Raw genomic sequence first — 22,804 nt, 5'->3', positions numbered from 1 at the left:
TTCCCCTCTTTCTGTTGCTGTTCACCTGCATTGTTAGATGATCCATAATTTCAATTTGATCTAAAAACCTGTGTGTACCTATTTTTGTTTTTCAGCAGGAATTTGAAAGTCTAATGAGATGGATGAAGACAGTGGGATGTGGGTTAAACATTATTACCACAGATATACAGTACCAGTCAAAAGTTAGGACACACTTACTCATTTCAGGGTTTTTCTTTACTTTTACTATTTTCTACATTGTAGAATAAAGACATCATAACTATGAAATGACACATATGGAATCATGTAGTAACCAAAAAAAGTATTAAACAAATCTAAATATATTATATTTTAGATTCTTCAAAGTAGCCACCCTTTGCCTTGATGACAGCTTTGCACACTCTTGGCATTCTCTCAACCAGCTTCATGAGGTAGTCACCTGGAATGCATTTCACTTAACAGGTGCGCCTTGAAAAAGTTAATTTGTGGAATTTCTTAATGCGTTTGAGCCAATCAGTTGTGTTGTGACAAGGTAGGGATGGTATACAGAAGATAGCCCTATTTTATAAAAGACCAAGTCCATATTATGGCAAGAACATCTCAAATAAGCGAAGAGAAATTACAATCCATCATTACTTTAAAGGTCAAGTTTCTTCAAGTGCAGTTGCAAAAACCATCAAGCGCTATGATGAAACTGGCTCTCATGAGGACCGCCACAGGAAGGGAAGACCCAGAGTTACCTCTGCTGCAGAGGATAACTTTGTTACAGTTACCACCCTCAGAAATTGCAGCCCAAATAAATGCTTTACAGAGTTCAAGTAACAGTCAACATCAACTGTTCAGAGGAGAATGCGTGAGTCAGGCCTTCATGGTCGAATTGCTGCAAAGAAACCATTGCTAAAGGACACCGATAAGAAAAAGAGACGCCATCCCATCTGGTTTGCACTTAGTGGGACTGTCATTTGTTTTTCAACAGGACAATGACCCAACACACCTCCAGGCTGTGTAAGGGCTATTTGAGCAAAAATGAGAGTGATGGAGTGCTGCATCAGATGAGTTGGCCTGCACAATCACCCGACCTCAACCCAAATGAGATGGTTTGGGATGAGTTGAACCGCAGAGTGAAGGAAAAGCAGACAAAAAGTGCTCAGCATATGTGGGAACTTCAATCAATCAAATTTGTTTATGAAGACATTTTTACATCAGCAGATGTCACAAAGTGCTATACAGAAACCCAGCCTAAAACCAGAAACAGCAAGCAACGCAGATGTAGAAGCATGGTGGCTAGGAAAAGACTCATGGGAAAACATTCCAGGTGAAGCTGGTTGAGAGAATGCCAAGAGTGTGCAAAGCTGTCAAAGGCAAAGGGTGGCTACTTTGAAGAATCTAAAATCTAAAATCTATTTTGATTTAACATCTTTTAGTTACTACATGATTCTGTATGTGTTATTACATAGTCTTCACCATATGTGTTATGTCAATGTCTTCACTGTTATTTTACAATGTAGAAAAGAGTAAAAATAAAGAAACCTTAAAATGACTAGGTGTGTCCAAAGTAATGACTGGTACTGTATATTGCATTAATTGACACTACATTACATTGTATTTAATTCAATTTTGAGGATGAAAGAACGTGCAGCTGTTCTTCTGTAAAAAAAAAAACTGTTCTCAGCTGTTAGGATGCAATATGTGACCATAGATTACTGAGGGAAAATACATTTGGTTTGTAATTGTGTATGTGTCTCTTTCAGGCTGGGAAAACATGCCTCCTTCATTTTATGGCCTCAGTCTAGAGGATGAAACCAGGTGAGACCTGACTAACCTCTTACTGTAGACATGTGGTTAATACACGATTTCAAGGATAGAGCTTTGATCTTACATCCAATACAGGCAGGCATACCATTTAATCAGCCCTCTGTCGTTCATTAAATCGGTGCCTCTATGTGAAAAATGGCCTCTGTCTGTTCAACTGCCTGCTAATGAAGCATAACGATACCCTGCGAGGCCTTTTCACAGAGCTCAACGACCTCGCCGAGAAGCCGGACAATGTGCAAAAAACCAAAACCATGGCTATCGCAGGGGGCACCACGGACGCCATGGGAGGGACGGTGGCCGTTGTGGGCATCGTACTCACCCACATGACCATGGGTTCCTCCCTCATAGCCACAGCAATTGGGTGGGCATGGTGGCGTCGGGTAGTGGGATAGGCATCAAAGCCGCCATGGGCAACAACAAAATCAACTCTGTGGACCGGAAGAGGCTGGAGGAGGTGGGTGCAGAAGTACAAAGCCGAGATAGCAGACTTGGAGTTGTGTCTTTGTTTCATCCACAGTGGGATGGCTGAGCTGAGGCGGAACAACTTCCACAGGCTGCATCATGCTGATCCTGAGGCCCTGCGGATAGCCAGGGTGCTGGAGGCAGCGCATCCTGGGTGTAATAAGTCCCAACAGTTGGGCATGAAGTCTGATCCTAAAGGGTTTGCCAGAGAGGGAGGTGCTCATTTTTGAAGTGGGTTGCCCTATTGAAGCCTACATGAAGCCAGCCTTTGCTGACAAGTTACTGAAATGTCAGCCCCCGTGAACAGCCTCGGTTATCAGTGCAAACTTGCAGTGCTAATATTTGGGAGTCTCAGCCATGTACATAGGCTGACAGTACGTGGGTTTCAGATTGCAGGCCTGAATAGGACAAAGGCAAAGCAGCGGTACTGCTCTGTGTCCGCTGTTTGTTGGACAGCCATGGTGCTTTCTGTATCCATAAGTCTCCATATATCCATGAACTTTGAAATGTTTGAATCCTCTCGACTGTAATGTGATATGTAGATTCAAATAAAGTATTTAAAATGTACGAGTATGAATGTGAAATGTTTTACTATGCAGTGTGTCCTGCTGAGAATATCCACAGGACATTTTATCTATATCCGATTTGTGAATTATCTGAATACTAAAAAGGACGTGCAATAAACTTTATTGAAAAGTTGTTGACTCACATAAATTATGTGATTAGTATAAGACATCACAGGATGATTTCTAAAACTGGCCCCTGTTAACCCCCAATGTGCGGAATGATACGGTTTCCACTAGCTTCTATAGCCACAAAGTCAGATTCCACCGAAAAAAAATTGCTTTGGTCTTAATTTAAATTGAGGGATTAGGCATAAGGTTAGGAAGAGAATTTAAGAAGAATTTGTAGAAATGGGTGAGGTTTATGACTTTGTGGCTATAGAAGCTAGTGAGGACCTGTGGAAGGATATCCTAGGTCTGCATCAGCGATGTATATAAACCCTTGATTGCTGGGTTTTGGCCATTTAGAGTCTTTGAAGCCACTGGTTGGACATATTGGCTCTCCCCAGTAGGCCAGTCCGCCATAGGAATGAATGGAATTCTATTTCACTTTAATGTTTCAAGGACAAAATTACATGTATTTAAGTATTTGTTACTGTAGTGGGGACAGTAACATCAGTAACCTCAAAGAATCTGACTAAGGAAAGTGTTTTTTATTTTTTCACTTTAAATGTTTATCTCACATAATATATTTTCAAAGTATGCATTAAGGTGTCTGTAATAGTATAAACGTGACAAAAATGAATGTAGACATTAATAAATGCTTTTCTTTAACTTCCAAAATATGTTTTACAATGGGGGAGCAAGATGGATGCAGGGTGGCTTCAACACAAACCCTCCTATAAGTATTCTAGTGTGTATATATACATCATTTGTCTTTTTGAGAGTTGTATATTAGGCTGCGCCCTCAGCATGCGCCATTTTCAATCAGCACCCAACAACATTCAAGTGACACCGCTTTCTTGGGCGAAATGGCAGTTTAACGGTTCGCGGCGGTCCTAGCAGCAGCAAATTCAACAGTGCATCAATCCAGTGCACTGCTTCAACCTCATATTTGTCAAAATGACGTAAGTATATATTTGTAGGCAAGTGGCTGGCTAACGTGAATCTGTGACAGGACAATGCGCTCTAACCCCAATTTGTGAAACTATTATGTTGTGTAGCGAAGTATTTTTATAAATGCATATAGTATATCTTGCCGTAAGATTGCCATTCTCCAGACAAATCCCTGGAATGACATTGGATACAGACGTCACGAGTCAGATCAGAGAATGTTACATTGTATCTCTTTCTGGTAAAATGGCCAGTGAGCTGTTAACATAACAACCCGCGACATTGTCAACCAAATTGGTAAAAATATAGATTTTTAAAAATACAATGGGTGATACGATTTTATTCCAGGAATGCCAACGTGGAACAAAATGGTTCGTGTTCTTTTTCTAACAAAATGGCGATATAATCAATGTTTAAGGCGGGAGGGTGAACACAAGAGTGGCTGTTAGGGAGGCAGAAGCAGCCATCTCATTCGCTAGACACACTTCCATCACAGATAGAACCATGTTTAGTTATACAAATCTTTGCTTCTGTTCTGACGATGGTTGCTGTGGAAACTGACTGACCTCATTTGGCGCGTGTGCGAGTCACAAGACAAAGGCAGTGAGGGTATTCAGTGCCAGTGCAAGGAGGTGCGCTGTAAAATGGTAGGGGCAGTGTTGTGCACAAAACGCATTACAGATATAAACATAAGTTCAGACTTACATATTTTTTTTGCCACCCAATTAAAAATGTGCGCAGACAAATATTACATTACTCAATCACAACACAACATGACTGACCATGACATAATATAGAATCAACATAAAGGAGAAAAGGCAATTTCTTTAGCCCACATTATGAGCTTCGGTTTACATTATTACATGAACTCACCATGTCATCTCCTATCTCTTTCCCAGGTCCCTTGTGGAAACCCTTAGCACTGCTGTAGTTGACAGCATAAAAGAACCGCTCGACCTCCTACTGCAGTACCTACCGTCTCAGATCCTAGTGACTGTACTACAACAACAGAGCTATGACCATGATGAGCTCACAGTTTGGCCTGGACGATATGGAGGCCATACTCTGGGGGCCTTCCTCTCTCATGGCCGACCCCATGGGGTCGCTGCTCCACCATGATGAAGTTACATTGATAGAGGGGGCTTCACTCCTCTCGTCATCTTCTCCAATTCTCCTTCTATCCCCTCCTCCCTCTCTGCCTTCGCTGGAAGAGAAGGCTGAGGTAGACTTGCTGTCCTTCCCTTGGCTATCTGCTGATGAGCTAGGCCACACCCATCACATTGGTGCAGATAATGGGAAAGGTGAGGACCACCACGTCCTAAGTCCTCCACACGTATGTTCATACTGGTCGACAGTGTGTAGAAATCCATAGCAATTTATATTTTATTCCCATGATCTGTTTTTTTTTGCAGTATAGAAAAGGTAATAGGTTTTCAAATCAAATTTTATTTGTCACATGCGCCGAATACAACAGGTGTAGTAGACCTTACAGTGAAATGCTTTTATCATAAATATGAAAACTTAAGACTTCCACTTTGACATTTATGATCACCACTTGTAATGCGAATATTTGTATTTTCACATTACTTTGGCTATTGAGCAGTTGAATAACCCGCTTTCTTTGTCCTCCACAGAAGATACCTTTTCTGGCATGGACTGGATGGCTAAGAGGGTCGACCTGAGTGAGTTTGACCTCGACTCCCCTACATGTTCCCCCAGCTCCCCTGAAGACCTCATTACTTCATTTGAGTGTCCCATGGAGCTGGACTCACTCCCCCTCCCAACTCTCCCTACTCCCACGGACCTTCCCACCACCACCACTGATCCACTCCTCCCCCCGACCGTCTCACAGCCCCAAGAAGACCCTCAGGAGGTCCATTCACCTCCCCCCTGCGTCCCCGATGCCCAGGAGGAGCTGGAGATCAAATCGGAGCCCCAGTCCCCAGCCCCCTCTCTTCTTCCATCTCCCACCTTCACCTTAGAGTTGGGCAGTGAGGTGGATGCCTCGGCGAGTGTCCGCGAGAAGCTGCTTCACCTGGAGTTACCCCAGCCGGTCCCCAGCATCGTGCTGTCTCTCTCCCCAACCCGCATCGTTGTCCTCCTGGCCCCTAAACACGAGGTTGGCGTGACAACCGTCACCATCACAGAGATCCTCTCCTCTGACAGTGACAGCAGCTTAAGCTCCTCCGGGCAGCTCAACTGGCCCTCCATCGCCACAACTCGGTCAAGGTTCCAAAATAGGAGAAAACCGTACCCAACAACCCCCAAGTCTAGGCCACAACATCCAGACCAGCCATCTCCCACCACCACATCGACTGGAGGACCCCCGAAGGAGAAGAAGCTCAAGAAGATGGTGCAGAACAAGACGGCGGCCACGCGCTACCGCCAGAAGAAGAAGACTGAGCAGGAGGCCCTGAGCGCGGAGTGCGACAAGCTGGAGCAAAGGAACCACAAGCTGGCGGAGAAAGCAGACTCCATCGCCAATGGGATCCAGTATCTCAAAGACCTCATGGAGGAGGTGCGCCAAGCGAAGAGCAAGAAGGGACTTGGTGACCTCTAACTGTACTGTGTAACCCACCAAGTATCCTACTATCTATAATGCTTTTTAAATGCATGTATTGAGACTCCCAAAGCCCAAGTTCTATTGACCTTCCTGCCTGTCTCTTCCTTTGAGTAAAGAGACTGTTCTTGTAGCTTGAGTTTGATGTAGTCCCTGATCTCTTGTAATAAAACCTTAAGTATTTTCCTAACAGTATATTGACTTGTGTAATTAGTCTGATCTTCTGTCGTCTCTGTCATTTGTTTATTCTTATCAAGACGCGTCTATATTTCTGTAGAAGCATGTAGTCTTAAATAGGTTTTGAATCCTATTATACATGTGTATTTTTACTGTAGTCTGAATCGTATCTAATTGTATTCCTTTCCTTATCTATTAAAAAGGAAAATCCATTTGGTCTTGTGCAATTCATTTAGCAAAATCTTGGAAAATACAGTATGATCATAATACAGTGAAGACAAAGTATATTATTAGGACCAATCTTGCCATTTTACTGCGTCTCAAATAAGTATTGAGATTTCAAAATAGGGTCCTCTGCCTCATTTAGCTAATACCGGTGTGAATGTGTTCAGAAGTGCGGAGGCCAGTTGTTTAAATATAGCCCAGATATGACCTGATCCAGTGCCCTCCTGAGCCATACAAAAACTGGTTCAATGGAGGAATATTATCAGTATGTTCTGGCTCAACATAACTATTTACCCAGATAAGGCTCAGGTTTAACAATTGCACCATATCCCCTATATAGTTAATTTACTTTGTTTTAGTTCATTCTGGGATACATCCAAGTTCCAACAAATTTTGTATTTTCTGATCATCTTGTGTTGGACACAGTTTCCAGCTACCTCACTGACCTGCTCTCTACAGTATATTGTGTGTGATCGACAGTGTGTTTGTGTGCTGACCTAAGCACTGCTTAAATAATGGAGGTTGACCACAGTGACACGACACTGTATTCAACCTAAAACTGGGACTAGGGTTCTCGCACACTTTTTTTGTTGCTCTGGGGCTTTTGTCCAGATAGCTTGGGGGAAATTCTCTATTTGGGATTGTGCCAAACCTCTCTGGGGTAGGTGGGACGCTTGTCCACATGGCCAATAGCCAGGGAAAATGCAGAGTGCCAAATTCAAATACATTTCTATAAAAATCTAACTTTCATTAAATTACACATGCAAGATAGCAAGTTAAAGCTACACTCGTTGTGAATCCAGCCAACATGTCAGATTTTAAAAAGGCTTTTCGGGGAAAGCATAAGATGCTATTATCTGATGATCGCACAACAGTAAATGAGGCGTGACACAAAACACAGAAATAAAATATAAATCATGCCTTTGACGAGCTTCTTTTGTTGGCACTCCTATATGTCCCATAAACATCACAAATGGTCCTTTTGTTCGATTAATTCCGTCGGTATATATCCAAAATGTCCATTTATTTGGCACGTTTGATCCAGAGAAACACCGCTTCCAACTTCCAAAATATCTCAAAAGTTACCTGTAAACGTTGCCAAAACATTTCAAACTACTTCTGTAATACAACTTTAGGTATTTCTTAACGTATATAATCGATTAAATTGAAGACGGGATGATCTGTGTTCAATACAGGAGCTAAACAAACTGACCCTACTTTTCTGGTTTACGCACCTCTATCAAAAGGTACACATGAAGTGACGTTCGTTCTGAGCTATGGTACTTCTTCATTACACAAAGGAAAAACCTCATCCAATTTCTACAAACTGGTGACCTCCAGTGGAAGCGGTAGGAACTGCAGGAAAGTCGATTAGAATTCTGGATTCCCCATGAAAACATATTGAAAAGACAGTGACTTAAAATTAAAACAAATCTGAATGGTTTGTCCTCGGGGTTTCGCCTGCTAAATAAGTTCTGTTATACTCACAGACATGATTCAAACAGTTTTAGAAAATTCAGAGTGTTGTCTATCCAATACTAATAATAATATGCATATATTAGGATCTGGGACAGAGTAGGAGGCAGTTCAGTTTGGGCACGCTATTTATCCAAAAGTGAAAATGCTGCCCCCTACCCCAAACAGGTTTTAAGTGGTGAATGAGGCACAATGTATGGCTCTCTGAAACCATTCACAAGCTCCCTAAAGAGGCTGTCTGTTCAGTGAGAAGCACAACCAGTTCCGTAGGAAAATTAAACCTAATTTATCACAACTTCTGTTAACTTTTGATGTTACGTCTGGTCTGTCTGATAGCTCATTTTTAATTAAACCCTTATGTTGCATTATTTAATTATGGATAATAACCCTCACCGCAAAGCAGGAAATGTCATGCGACTCAGTCTTCCTTGGGAATCTCATGCGAAATCCATAGTGGACATGTTACTGGCCTATCTTGACCCTTGACTGAGACAGTAGGCTTTAACAAGCTGTGGGTTCTGTTGATGTCAGCAACACTTGAAGTTTATGTTCAGTTCATAGACATCTTTTAAAACCTTTTAAGGATGTTGCGAATTTTCGCAGCTTTTTGTTAAAAATCGCGCAACATTTCAGCGCCCTGCTATTCATGCCAGGAATATAGTATATGCATATGATTAGTATGTGTGGATAGAAAACACTCAGACGTTTCCAAAACTGTTTAAATCACGCCTGTGGCATTTACAGAACGGGCGTTTCATCCAAAAGTGCATGAAAATCTGTTCACTGAAAATGGAAAAATATATCCTTCCGCGACTACAGGATAATTGTTCAAAGTGAACCGAATTAAATAGAGCTGAGTTTACATTGCCTACAGCTTCCACAGGTTGTCTAGAGTCATGTCATTTGTTTCGCAATTGATTCTTGGTCTAACCCAAACAAGGGAACTCCTTCCCTACTGTCTCCGCCCAGATTTTTGGTCGACCCTTTCCAGACATCTTTTTCTCCACGGACAAGCTAAACATTTCACATCGCCTCCTGAGGAATTTTATCGCTTATTAACGTGTACTAATACCTAAAGTTGCATTACAAAAGTATTTCGAAGTGTTTTGTGAAAGTTTATCGTCGACTTTTTGAATTTTAAAAAATGACGTTACGTCAAATGCAAATTTTTTTCTTTACTCGCACAGTATTCTTAGCTCGATATCTAGGCTATATATGGACCGATTTAATCTAAAAAAGACCCTAAATGATGTTTATGGGACATCTTGGAGTGCCAAGAAAGAAGCTCGTCAAAGGTAATGAATGTTTTATATTTTATTTCAGCGTTTTCGTTTGCGACGGCTAACGCAAAATCTGTCGTTTTAGGTGACGTTGCAGTATTTTGAGGGTGCATGGTATCAGATAATAGCTTCTCATGCTTTCCCCGAAAAGCATTTTACAAATCTGACTTGGTGGATAGATTCACAACGAGTGTAGCTTTAATTCAGTATATTGTATGTCAATTTTAATGAAAGTTTGAGGTTTATCAACCTCTATGGGTGGCGCTCTTGAGCATTTCCGCTGATTGTGGTTCCCACTTCGGTACCACGTCCTTAAGAAGTTTTAAATATGGGAAGACATGCAATAGGCCCACATTGGACATATAGACCTACAAAATATCTTTGGATGGTATTTGAATGGTATTGCAAAAAACAATGAATGTTTGTTAAATACAGTTCAGTACAATAAGCTCTTAATTAGTTTTTTTCTTCTAAGTTTTCCTTATTTAACATTGAGAAAGGATATAAAAGTAAAGTCATTCCTTGATTAGCTCCTTGGATCCCTGTTATGATTTTTTGAAATTAGATTGAATAGGAATGGTCTTAAAACTGTCCCTTAAGGCGCTCCTGTCTTTATGTTGCTTAACTGCAATGTAATGAGGGATGTTGTGTGAGAGCATTGCTATGTATTACTGGAATGAAACATTCCTTTTTTTATATCGCAACTCTGGACACTCCTAATGCTTTACTGACTGTTTCATCTAATAGTATATTGCAGTACACATACTCAAAAAACTTGCACATTCATATTTGAATGTTCAATTGCACTCAATGAAATTTGTGGGAACAACATGTATACCTGTATTGAATCATTTTATACTGTAGGCCTAAAAGCAGCCAACAAGTATTCAGCATATGTGGGAACTCCTTTGAGACTCTTGGAAAAGTATTCCAGGTGAAGCTGGTTGAGAGAATTCCTAGAGTGTGCAAAGCTGTCATCAAGGCAAAGGGTGGCTACTTTGAAGAATCTCAATTATAAAATGTATTTTGATTTGTTCAACACTTTTGGTTACTACATGATTCCAGCGTAGCCTAGTGGTTAGAGCGTTGGACTAGTAACCGGAAGGTTGCAAGTTCAAACCCCCGAGCTGACAAGGTACAAATCTGTCGTCCTGCCCCTGAACAGGCAGTTAACCCACTGTTCCTAGGCCGTCATTGAAAATAAGAATTTGTTCTTAACTGACTTGCCTAGTTAAATAAAGGTAAAAAAATAGTTTTGATGTCTTCACTGTAATTCTACAATGTAGAAAATAGTAAAAAAAAATAGAGAAAAACCCTTGAATGAGTAGGTGTGTCTAATCTTTTGACTGGGACTAATATATAATCAAAAGATTAGACACACCTACTCATTCAAGGGTTTTTCTCTATTTATACAGTTGAAGTCAGAAGTTTACATACACTTTGGTTGGTCATTAAAACTTGTTTTACAACCACTCCACAAATTTCTTGTTAACAAACTATAGTTTTGGCAAGTCGGTTAGGACATTTACTTTGTGCATGACACAAGTAATTTTTCCAACAATTGTTTACAAACAGATTATTTCATGTATAATTCACTGCATCACAATTCCAGTGGGTCAGAAGTTTACATACACTAAGTTGACTGTGCCTTTAAACAGCTTGGAAAATTCCAGAAAATGATGTCATGGCTTTAGAAGCTTCTGATAGGCTAATTGACATGATTTGAGTCAATTTGAGGTGTAAGTGTGGATGTATTTCAAGGCCTACCTTCAAACTCTGTGCCTCTTTGCTTGACATCATGGGAAAATCAAAATAAATCAGCCAAGACCTCAGATTTTTTTTTTGTAGACCTCCACAAGTCTGGTTCATCCTTGGGAGCAATTTCCAAACGCCTGAAGGTATCACGTTCATCTGTACAAACAACAGAACGCAAGTAAAAACACCATGGGACCATGCAGCCATCATACTGCTCAGGAAGGAGACGTGTTCTGTCTCCTAGAGATGAACATACTTTGGTGCAAAAAGTGCAAATCAATCCCAGAACAACAGCAAAGGACCTTGTGAAACGAGTCCTATACCGATATAACCTGAAAGGCCGCTAAACAAGGAAGAAGCCACTGCTCCAAAACTGCCATAAAAAATAGCCAGACTATGGTTTGCAACTGCACATGGGGACAAAGATTGTACTTTTTGGAGAAATGTCCTCTGGTCTGATGAAACAAAAATAGAACTGTTTGGCCATAATGACCATCGTTACGTTTAGAGGAAAAGGGTGGAGGCTTGCAAGCCGAAGAACACCATCCCAACCATGAAGCACGGTGGTGGCAACAAAATGTTGTGGGGGTGCTTTGCTGCAGGTGGGACTGGTGTACTTCACAAAATAGATGGCATCATGAGGAAGGAAAATTATGTGGATATATTGAAGCAACATCTCAAGACATCAGTTAATGCTTGGTTGCAAATGGGTCTTCCAAATGGACAATGACCCCAAGCATACTTCCAAAGTTGTGTCAAAATGGCTTAAGGACAACAAAGTCAAGGTACTGGAGTGGCCATCACAAAGCCTGACCTCAATCCTATAGAAAGTTTGTGGTTAGAACTGAAAAAGCGTGTGCGAGCAAGGAGGCCTACAAACCTGACTCAGTTACACCAGCTCTGTCAGAAGGAATGGGCCAAAATTCACCCAACTTATTGTGGGAAGTTTGTGGAAGGCTACCTGAAACACTTTACCCAAGTTAAACAATTTATAAAATAGGTGCCTCTATTTGAGTAATTACGGTTGTCATGTGAATTGTATATGCTTTCCAATTGGTCTGCTTGAATGAATTGTTTGAGTGTTCTGATTAGTGGCAGAAGTGGCTTAGCAGAAAGCACCTCCACCTGCTCCTACAAAATGGTGGTTGATTTCCTGGAGTGGCAGAAGGGAAAGAGTTGTTGCTGTCTCACACTAGACCTATGGTAGCTTGCTTAACTTCCATCACGGAGGACATCTTCTATATAGTCTCTGTGTTAGCTGTAAGCATCTGGAGTACACTTGTTTGGTTGTGTAGACTTGCAGACAGCCAGCAAGGTAATTATTGTGCTTTATATGTATTGCTACATTTAAAGGGCTTACCTATTTATTGCATGTGCACTTTAGTCTGAAGACCTTTTGATATTTAATCCTTATTGAATACAGGATGTGCTTTGCTGTGTTTGCCGTGTTTTCCACCAGTTTGCTGTGCATACCAGCCATGTTTGTCCTTAACCAGCTCCTCTGCCTTCTCTCGCAGCTCCTGAACCCGTGTCTTCACCGTATTGTCATCCCTACTCTGCTGTGTGTCATGATCCAGGCCATGGTATATGTTACCACACATCTCCACCAGCCATCGAAGGGGCTCCCCAGCTGTGCTGAACTCATCCACAAATGTTCCTTCCGGTAGCTGGTCGACCCCAGTGAAGAGCACCATGGTGGACCTCCAGGCCCCTCCTCCTAGATGACCCATCTGCTTCTCTGCAGTCTTCCTGTGGCCCTCTGAAGGGCTGCGACACGGAGACCCCCAGAAGAAGCGCGCGGGGCCCTGGGGGGCAGAGTGTGGCACCGACACACAGTCCCTCCTTGCTCGCCTGCTCTGGTGGGGCCCCGGTGGCATTATTCGCTGAGTCACGGGGTGTAATCCAGGGTGGGGTGTCAACTACGGTGATCTGCCTTCCACAGACTTCCCCATGGCCAACGGTATTGTGGACAGTCTCTGTCCCGGTTTGGAAGACCTCCTCACCTAGGATGGTATTCCCTGTAGTTATTTTCTCAGAAAAAAATACGTGCACAATTGGTGGATGACTAAATACTTTTTTGCCCCACTGTACATATAGAGAAAAGAGTCGGCCCAAGATTTGAACCCTGTGGCACCCCCATAGGGACTGCCAGAGGTCTGGACAACAGCCCCTCCGATTTGACACACTGAACTCTGTCTGAGAAGTAGTTGGTGAACCAGGCGAGGCAGTCATTTGAGAAACCAAGGCTATTGAGTCTGCCGATAAGAATGCGGTTATTGACAGAGTCGAAAGCCTTGGCCAGGTCGATGAATACGGCTGCACAGTATTGTCTTTTATCGATGGCGGTTATGATATCGTTTAGGACCTTGAATATTGCTGAGGTGCACCCATGACCAGCTCGGAAACCAGATTGCATAGCGGAGAAGGTACTGTGGGATTCGAAATGGTCAGTGATCTGTTTGTTAACTCTGCTTTCAAAGACCTTAGAAAGGCATGGTAGAATAGATATGGATCTGTAACAGTTTGGGTCTAGAGTGTCAGCTTTCCAATCTTTGGGGATCTCAGACGATACGAACGAGAGGTTGAACAGGCTAGTAATAGGGGTTGCAAAAATTGCGGTTGTCTAGCCCAGCTGATTTGTAGCGGTCCAGATTTTGCAGCTCTTTCAGAACATCAGCTATCTATATTTGGGTGAAGGAGAAATGGAGAGGCTTGGGCAAGTTTCTGTGTGGGGTGTAGAGCTGTTGACCGGGGTAGGGGTAGCCAGGTGGAAAGCATGGCCAGCCGTAGAAAAATGCTTATTGAAATTCTCAATTATCTTGATTTATGGTGGTGACAGTGTTTCCTAGCCTCAGTGCAGGGGGCAGCTGGGAGGAGGTGCTCTTATTCTCCATGGACTTTACAGTGTCCCAGAACGTTTTGGAATTAGTGCTGCAGGATGCAAATTTCTGTTTGAAAAATCTAGCTTTTGCTTTCCTAACGGCCTGTGTAAATTGGTTCCTAACTTCTCTGAAAAGTTGCATATCGCAGAGGCTATTCGATGCTATTGCAGTATGTTTTTATGCAGGATGTTTTTATGCTGGTCAAGGGCAGTCAGGTCTGAAGTGAACCAAGGGCTATATGTGTTCCTGGTTCTACATTTTTTGAATGGGGTGTGCTTATTTAAGATGGTGAGGAAAGCACTTTTTAAAGAATAACCAGTTATGATGGAAGGATGTCAATATCCTTCCACGGTACCCGGGCCAGGTCAATTAGAAAGGCTTACTCACTGAAGTGTTTCAGGGAGTGTTTGACAGTGATGAGGGGTGGTCGTTTGACCGCGGACCCACTACGGACGCAGGCAATGAGGCAGTGATCGCTGAGATCCTGGTTGAAAACAGCAGAGGTGTATTTAGAGGGCAGGTTGGTCAGGTTGATATCTATGAGGGTGCCCGTGTTTACGGATTTGAGGTTGTACCTGGTATGTTCCACGCGTTGATGAAAATAGATCAAATGATTAGGTGGGCACATGGGCTACTAACAGCTTACTACACAGCATACACTTAGTATACTATTTCTTAGCTACAGTATACATATATCCCTTGCATACTACATCATTTATGCTGCAGCATACAATACATTTTTGGACTCACCTTCTGAAGGTGTCTAGGTGGTCCTTTGTGGGCAAATTTTGTCATCAAACTTTGTCATCAAAGTCTGGCATTCTCTGGATTTATGGGGGGGGGGGGGGCACAGCCACTCCATTGAATAGCAGGCTAATGTTAGTGGTTACTTTGCAATGCTTGCAGTTAGCCACTGATTCCTTCCAAATGACTCATTGTTGAAGTTGCAATTTCCAACTTGTTGTTTTATCTTTATGTCCAATGGCCGATGAGGACCGATAAGGTTTAGCTATAATTTCTCATCATTATTTAACTTCAAATGATAAGGACTAAAAAGGATTTGCCAGTAGATTGTCGACTTGATTCATGATGATGACTGCTAGTTAAGATGTTCACATGATCAGTCCAATAAAAGCTACATATAACGTGATTTGACGTCATTTTATCTGTGGCCTATGACCTTGAGCCTTCGTGGAAGGGCACTTGTAATATAACTCTATGGCAGGACCCAAAGGGCTAAAATTTTGGATGTCTACCCTTACTTACTTCAACTGACCCCATGAGTGACAGAACACAGAGCCAATCACGGTGCAATGCTCCTGTTTTCTGCTGAACTAGGCTGAAACACCTGCATTTTGGAGCTGCCTTCCTCAAGAAAACAAAAAAGAGACCATGTGTGGATGCAGCTTTATTAACGAATGATATATATGTATTTTTTACATTGTTTGCAAACTGATATGTAACACGTATTAATGCCAAAATAACATGCAAAACAGGGAAGCCCCAAAAAATGATATATATATATATATATATATGTATTGCCACAATATATATATATATGTATTGCCACATGTTGTTTCCATGAATTTCAGTGCAATTAAACATTCAAATAACATCATGTGCATATATTTTTAAGTATGTGTTCTGCAATGCACTACTGGATAAAACTTTCTGATGGTCTGACAAACACCGCTGCAGCTCGGCCACCTTCCACCGCAGATGCGGTAGGCTGCCATAGGCAGATGCGGTGGCTTGAGACACATCCATTGCAAACAGATATTTCTAGCTTAAACTGACAGATTTTGATGGGATTTCTTTATATGGGTATGTCAATAGGCTCTTAAGGATTTTAAAGGGAAATTATGCCACTTTTCAACCTCATATTCATTACCTCCAGCAGTGTCAACACATATAGTGCTTTCGAAAAGTTTTTCAGACCCCTTGACTTTTTCCACATTTTTGTTACATTACAGCCTTATTCTAAAATCGATTAAATAAACATTCTTGGCCATCTAAACACAGTAAGATGGCACCAACATATATGGCAGCTCTGCTTCTAGCTCCTAAGCAACTTTACAGTATTTTTATCTGTGTTATAGTATACATTATTAGCCCAGAAAAGGTTTTGTGTTATTACATACAGCCGGAAATAGCTTTTGGATATCAGAGCGGCGGTAACTCGCCAGCATTACAACCTAGGAATACAACTTCCCAAATTGGATCCTTTGTTCATACCCCCCATGACAATGGAGAAGAAGTATTCGGAGTGGAATTCTAGTCCGACTCAGGAGGCGTGCACACCATCTACCAAGTATGTTACTTGCTAATGTTCAGTCTCTGGATAATTAAGTAGACGAGCTAAGGGCGAGGGTCTCCTTCGGGATATATTGTCCCCGTCCATTCAGCCATCTGGGTTCTCAGTGCATCGCGCAGGCAGGAATAAAGAAGAAAGGAGGGGGTGTATGTTTCATGATTAACCACTCATGGTGTGATTGTGATAACATACAGAAACTCAAGTTCTTTGGTTCACCCGACCTAGAATACCTCAATCAAATGCCGGCCGTATTAACTCCCAAGGGAATTCTCTTGGGAGTCACAGCCATGTATGTTCCTCCTCAAGCCGATACCATGACAGCCCTCAAAGAACTACACTGAACTTTACGCAAACTGGAAACCACATATCCTTAGGCCGCATTTATTGTAGCTGGAGATTTTTGTAAAGCAAATTTGAGGAAAACGCTAATGAAGTTCTAGCAATACATTAACTGTAGTACATTGGACCAAAACATTGGACCACTGCTACTCAACTTTTCAGCTTAGGCAAATCTGATCACGACTCCATTTTTCTCCTACCTTCCTATAGGCAGAAACTTAAACAGGAAGTACCCGTGCTAAGGTCAATTCAATGCTGGTCTGACCAATCGGAATTCCTGCTTCAAGATTGTTTTGATCAGTCGGACTGGGACATGTTCTGGATAGCCTCTGAGAATAACATCGACGAATACACAGATAAGGTGACTGAGTTCATCAGGAAGTGTATAGGAGATGTTGTACCCACTGTGACTAATAAAAGCTACCCAAAACAGATGGCGGCATTCGCGCAAAACTGAAAGTGCGAACACCAGCATTTAACCATGGCAAGTTGACTGGGAATATGGCCGAATACAAATAGTGTAGTTATTCCCTCCGTAAGGCAATCAAACAGGCAAAACATCAGTGCAGAGACAAAGTGGATTCCCAATTCAATGGCTCAGACACAAGACGTATGTGCATGGTCTTACAGACAATCACGGACAACAAAGGGAAAACAAGCCACGTCGCAGACAGTCTAAACACTTTCTTCACCCGCTTTGAGGACAACACAGTGCCACCGACGTGGCCCGCTACCAAGGACTGTGGGCTCTCCTTCTCCGTGGCTGACGTGACTAAGACATTTAGGAGTGTTAACCCTTGCAAGGCTGTCGGCCCAGACGGCATCCCTAGCCGCGTCCTCATAGCATGCACAGACCAGCTGGCTGGAGTATTTACGGACATATTCCTGTTCCAGTCTGCTGTCCCCACTTGCTTCAAGATGTCCACCATTGTTCCTGTACCCAAGAAAGCAAAGGGAACAAAATGACTATCGTCCCGTAGCACTCAATTCTGTCATCATAAAGTGCTTTGAGAGGCTAGTCAAGGATCAAATCACCTCTACCTTACCTGACACCCTAGACCCACTTTAATTTGCTTATCGCCCCAATAGATCCACAGACGATGCAATCGCCATCGCACTGCATACTGCCCCATCTGGACAAGAGGAATACCTAAGAATGCTGTTCATTGACTATAGCTCAGCATATAGTCAATGAACAGCATAGTACCCTCCAAGCTCATCATTAAGCTTGGGGCCCTGGGTCTGAAACTCCGCCCTGTGCAACTGAGTCCTGGACTTCCTGTCAGATGACCCTCAGGTCATCTTCGCTGATCCTCAACACAGGGACCCCACATGGGTGCGTGCTCATCCCTCTCCTGTACTCTCTGTTTACCCATGACTGCGTGGCTACACCTCCAACTCAATCATCAAGTTTGCAGATGACACAACAGTAGTAGGCCTGAATAACAATGACGACACAGCCTAAAGTGAGGAGGTGAGGACCCTGGGAGAGTGGTGGCAGAAAAATAACTTCTCACTCAACGCCAACAAAACAAAGGAGATGATCTTGGACTTCAGGAAACAGCAGAGGGAGCACCCCCCTATCCATATCGACAGGACTGCAGTGGAGAAGGGGGAAAGCTTCAAGTTCCTTGGCGTACACATCACTGACGATCTAAAAATGGTCCACCCACACAGACAGTGTGGTGAAGAAGACGCAACCTCAGGAGGCTGAAGAAATTTGTCTTGGCCCCTGAAACCCTCACAAACTTTTACAGATGCACAACTGAGAGCATCATTTTAGGATATTTCACCGCCTGTTACGGCAACTGCACCGTCCGTAACTGCAGGGCTCTCCAGAGGGGGCAAACTACTTGCCCTCCAGGACACCTACAGCACCCGATGTCACAGGAAGGCCAAAAAGATCATCAAGGACATCAACCACCCAAGCCACGGCCTGTTCAGCCTGCTATCATCCAGAATGCGAGGTCAGTATAGGTGCATCAAAGTTGGGACCGAGAGACTGAAAAACAGCTTCTATTTTAAGGCCATCAGACTGTTAAATAGCCATCGCTAGCCGGCTTCCATCCGGTTATGCAACCCTGCACCTTAGAGGCTGCTGCCCTCTATACAGAGACTTGGAATCACTGGCAAAACTGAACAATCGGGGGCTTGGTCAGGGAAGGGACCAAGAATACGATAGTCACTCTGACAGAGCTCCAGAGTTCCTCTGTGAAGATGGGAGAACCTTCCAGAAGGAAAACCATCTCTGCAGCACTCCACCAATCAGGCCTTTATGGTAGAGTGGTCAGACGAAAGCCACTCCTCGGTAAAAGGCCGCTTCATGTTTGCCAAAAGGCACCTGAAGGACTCTCAGTCTCTGGTCTGATGAAACCAAGATTGAACTCTTTGGCCTGAATACCAAGCATCACATCTGGAGGAAACCTGCCACCATCCCTACGATGAAGCATGGTGGTGGCAGCATCATGCTGTGGGGATGTTTTTCAGCAGCAGGGACTGGGAGACAAGTCAGGATTGAGGCAAAGATGAGCGGAGCATAGTACATACAGATTATTGATGAAAACCTGCTCCAGAGCACTCAGGACCTCAGACTGGGGTGAAGGTTCACCTAACAACATGACAATGACCCTAAGCACACAACCAATACAACACAGGAATGGCTTCGTGACAAGTCTCTGATTTTCCTTGAGTGGCTCAGCCAGAGCCCGGACTTGAACCCGATCGATCAAACATCTCTGGAGAGACCTGAAAATAGCTGTGCAGCGGCGCTCTCCATCCAACCTGACATAGCTTGAGAGGATCTGCAGAGAAGAATGGGAGAAACTACCCAAATACAGGTGTGCCAAGCTTGTAGTGTCATACCCAAGAATACTTGAGGCTGTAATCACTGCCAAAGGTGTTTCAACAAAGCACGGAGTAAAGGGTCTGAATACTTATGTAAATGTGATATTTCAGTTTTTTGGTTTTATACATTTGCAAACATTTCTAAAACCTGTATTTGCTTTGTCATTATTGGGTATTGTGTGTTGATTGATGAAGGAAAAAACTATTTCATCCATTTTAGAATAAGGCCGTAACGTAACAAAATGTGGAAAAGTAAAGCGGCCTGAGTACTTTCCGAATTCACTGTATAACAAAAAAATGCTTGACAAAAACAATCATAACAACATACACTACCGTTCAAAAGTTTGGGATCACTTAAAAATTTCCTTGTTTTTGAAAGATTGCCAAGAAACTGAAGATCTCCTACAATGCTGTGTACTACTCACAGAACAGAACAGAGCAAACTGGCTCTAACCAGGATAGAAAGAGGAGTGACAGGCCCCGGTGCAAAACTGAGCAAGAGGACAAGTACATTAGAGTGTCTCCCGCAAAACACCGGTCTCAACGTCAACAGTGAAGAGGTGACTCTGGGATGCTGGCCTTCAATCTAGGCAGAGTTCCTCTGCCCAATGTCTGTTCTGTCCAATGTCTGTTCTTTTGCCCATCTTAATCTTTTATTTTTATTGGCCAGTCTGAGATATAGCTTTGTCTTTGCAATTCTGCCTAGAAGGCCAGCATCTCAGAGTCGCCTCTTCACTGTTGATGTTGAGACTGGTGTTTTGCAGGTACTATTTAATGAAGCTGCCAGTTTAGGATATGTGAGGTGTCTGTTTCTCAAACTAGGCACTATAATGTACTTGTCCTCTTGCTCAGTTGTGCACCAGGGCCTCCCACTCCTCTTTCTATTCTGGTTAGGGACAGTTTGCTCTGTTCTGTGAAGGGAGTAGTACAGTCGTGGCCAAAAGTTTTGAGAATGACACAAATATTAATTTTCACAAAGTCTGCTGCCTCAGTTTGTATGATGTCAATTTGTATATACTCCAGAATGTTATGAAGAGTGATCATTTGCCATGCAAATGAACTCAATCCCCCCGAAACATTTCCACTGCATTTCAGCCCTGCCACAAAAGGACCAGCTGACATCATGTCAGTGATTCTCTCGTTAACACAGGTGTGAGTGTTGACAAGGACAAGGCTGGAGATCACTCTGTCATGCTGATTGAGTTCGAATAACAAACTGGAAGCTTCAAAAGGAGGGTGGTGCTTGGAATCATTGTTCTTCCTCTGTCAACCATGTTTCCTTGCATTACCTGCAAGGAAACACGTGCCGCCATCATTGCTTTGCACAAAAGGAGCTTCACAGGCAAGGATATTGCTGCCAGTAAGATTGCACCTAAATAAACCATTTATCGGATCATCAATAACTTCAAGGAGAGCGGTTCAATTGTTGTGAAGAAGGCTTCAGGGCACCCAAGAAAGTCCAGCAAGCGCCAGGACCGTCTCCTAAAGCTTATTCAGCTGCGGGATCGGGGCACCACCAGTACAGAGCTTGCTCAGGATTGGCAGCAGGCAGGTGTGAGTGCATCTGCACGCACAGTGAGGCGAAGACTTTTGGTGGATGGCCTGGTGTCAAGAAGTGCAGCAAAGAAGCCACTTCTCTCCAGGAAAAACATCAGGGACAGACTGATATTCTGCAAAAAGGACTGGGGTAAAGTCTGCTGAGGACTGGGGTAAAGTCATTTTCTCTGATGAATCTCCTTTCCGATTGTTTGGGGCATCCGGAAAAAAGCTTGTCCGGAGAAGACAAGGTGAGCGCTTACCATCAGTCCTGTGTCATGCCAACAGTAATGCATCCTGAGACCATTCATGTGTGGGGTTGCTTCTCAGCCAAGGGAGTGGGCTCACTCACAATTTTGCCTAAGAACACAGCCATGAATAAAGATGTACCAACACATCCTCCGAGAGCAACTTCTCCCAACCATCCAGGAACAGTTTGGTGACGAACATGCCTTTACCAGCATGATGGAGCCCCTTGCCATAAGGCAAAAGTGATACCTAAGTGGCTTGGGGAACAAAACATTGATATTTTGGGTCCATGGACAGGAAACTCCCCAGACCTTAATCCTATTGAGAACTTGTGGTCAATCCTCAAGAGGCGGGTGGACGAACAAATACCCACAAATGCTGACAAACTCCAAACATTGATTATGCAAGAATGTGCTGCCATCAGTCAGGATGTGGCCCAGAAATTAATTGACAGCATGCCAGGGCGGATTGCAGAGGTCTTGAAAAAGAAGGGTCAACACTGCAAATATTGATTATTTGCATCAACTTCATGTAATTGTCAATAAAAACCTTTGAAACTTATGAAATGCTTGTAATTATACTTCAGTATTCCATAGTAACATCTGACAAAAATATCTAAAGACACTGAAGCAGCAAACTTTGTGGAAATGAATATTTGTGTCATTCTCAAAACTTTTGGCCACGACTGTACACTGCGTTGTACGAGATCTTCAGTTTCTTGGCAATTTCTCGCATGGAATAGCCTTCATTTCTCAGAAAAATAATAAACTGATGAGTTTCAGAAGAAAGTTCTTTGTTTCTGGCCATTTTAAGCATATAATCGAACCCACAATTGCTGACGCTTGTGGCGGATGAATCACAATTAGTTGTGTAACATAGATTATTAAGATGTCTTATCTGCGTAATATGCTTATGTGATATACTTGTTATTAGAATGTATCCCTTCGGACTCTGGTGTTGGCAGTTGCACTTCTTCCCTCAGCTGGGGCTCAGTCACCTGGGGCTCAGTCACCTGGGGCCCAGAGAGGGGAGAGGTCAGGCTTGTCTTTCACATGTCCCTGGTGCTATGCAGAATATCAGAAAGGGAAGAGGACAGGAGGGAACATTGTCTTGATATGTGAATGTGTCTTTACCTATTCTAAACCATGTGAAGGGATGGCGTGATTAATGGGGAACCAATTACTGGTTTCCACAATGTGTGTGCGCCAGTCCCTGCCTCCTTTGGCCTTGGGGGATGTTTGTGGTAGTGTCTGGAGTTGACAATTGATTTATGTCATTGGTCGAGTTGGTGTGTT

General features: G+C 43.0%; 1 protein-coding gene across 2 annotated transcripts; it reads left to right on the top strand.

Annotated features, from left to right (window-relative positions):
• The first annotated feature begins 3,719 nt into the window (after positions 1-3,719).
• Positions 3,720-6,627, top strand: LOC115104014 (cyclic AMP-dependent transcription factor ATF-4-like). Of its 2 annotated transcripts, none has more exons than XM_029625147.2 (3): positions 3,720-3,886; positions 4,772-5,173; positions 5,507-6,627. In XM_029625147.2, the coding sequence occupies exons 2-3, from the start codon at positions 4,888-4,890 to the stop codon at positions 6,430-6,432; spliced, it is 1,212 nt and encodes a 403-aa protein (XP_029481007.1). In that variant the 5' UTR covers positions 3,720-3,886; positions 4,772-4,887; the 3' UTR covers positions 6,433-6,627. The 2 variants fall into 2 exon arrangements, with proteins under 2 accessions (XP_029481007.1, XP_029481008.1); XM_029625148.2 differs by lacking the exon at positions 3,720-3,886 and adding an exon at positions 3,903-4,519.
• Positions 6,628-22,804: the final 16,177 nt, after the last annotated feature.

This window comes from Oncorhynchus nerka, linkage group LG21 (genome assembly GCF_034236695.1).
Source record: "Oncorhynchus nerka isolate Pitt River linkage group LG21, Oner_Uvic_2.0, whole genome shotgun sequence".
In the NCBI taxonomy this organism is placed as follows: domain Eukaryota; kingdom Metazoa; phylum Chordata; class Actinopteri; order Salmoniformes; family Salmonidae; genus Oncorhynchus; species Oncorhynchus nerka.
Note: the sequence above shows the minus strand (reverse complement) of the source record. Positions and strands in the feature narration are given on the sequence as shown.

What these genes read in the sequence shown, in the direction of transcription:
- LOC115104014 (XM_029625147.2), top strand. Translation starts at nt 4,888, where the DNA reads ATGACCATGATGAGCTCACAGTTTGGCCTGGACGATATGGAGGCCATA. An exon ending in TGGTGCAGATAATGGGAAAG is followed by an intron (nt 5,174 to 5,506) that starts GTGAGGACCACC and finishes TGTCCTCCACAG; the next exon opens with AAGATACCTTTTCTGGCATG.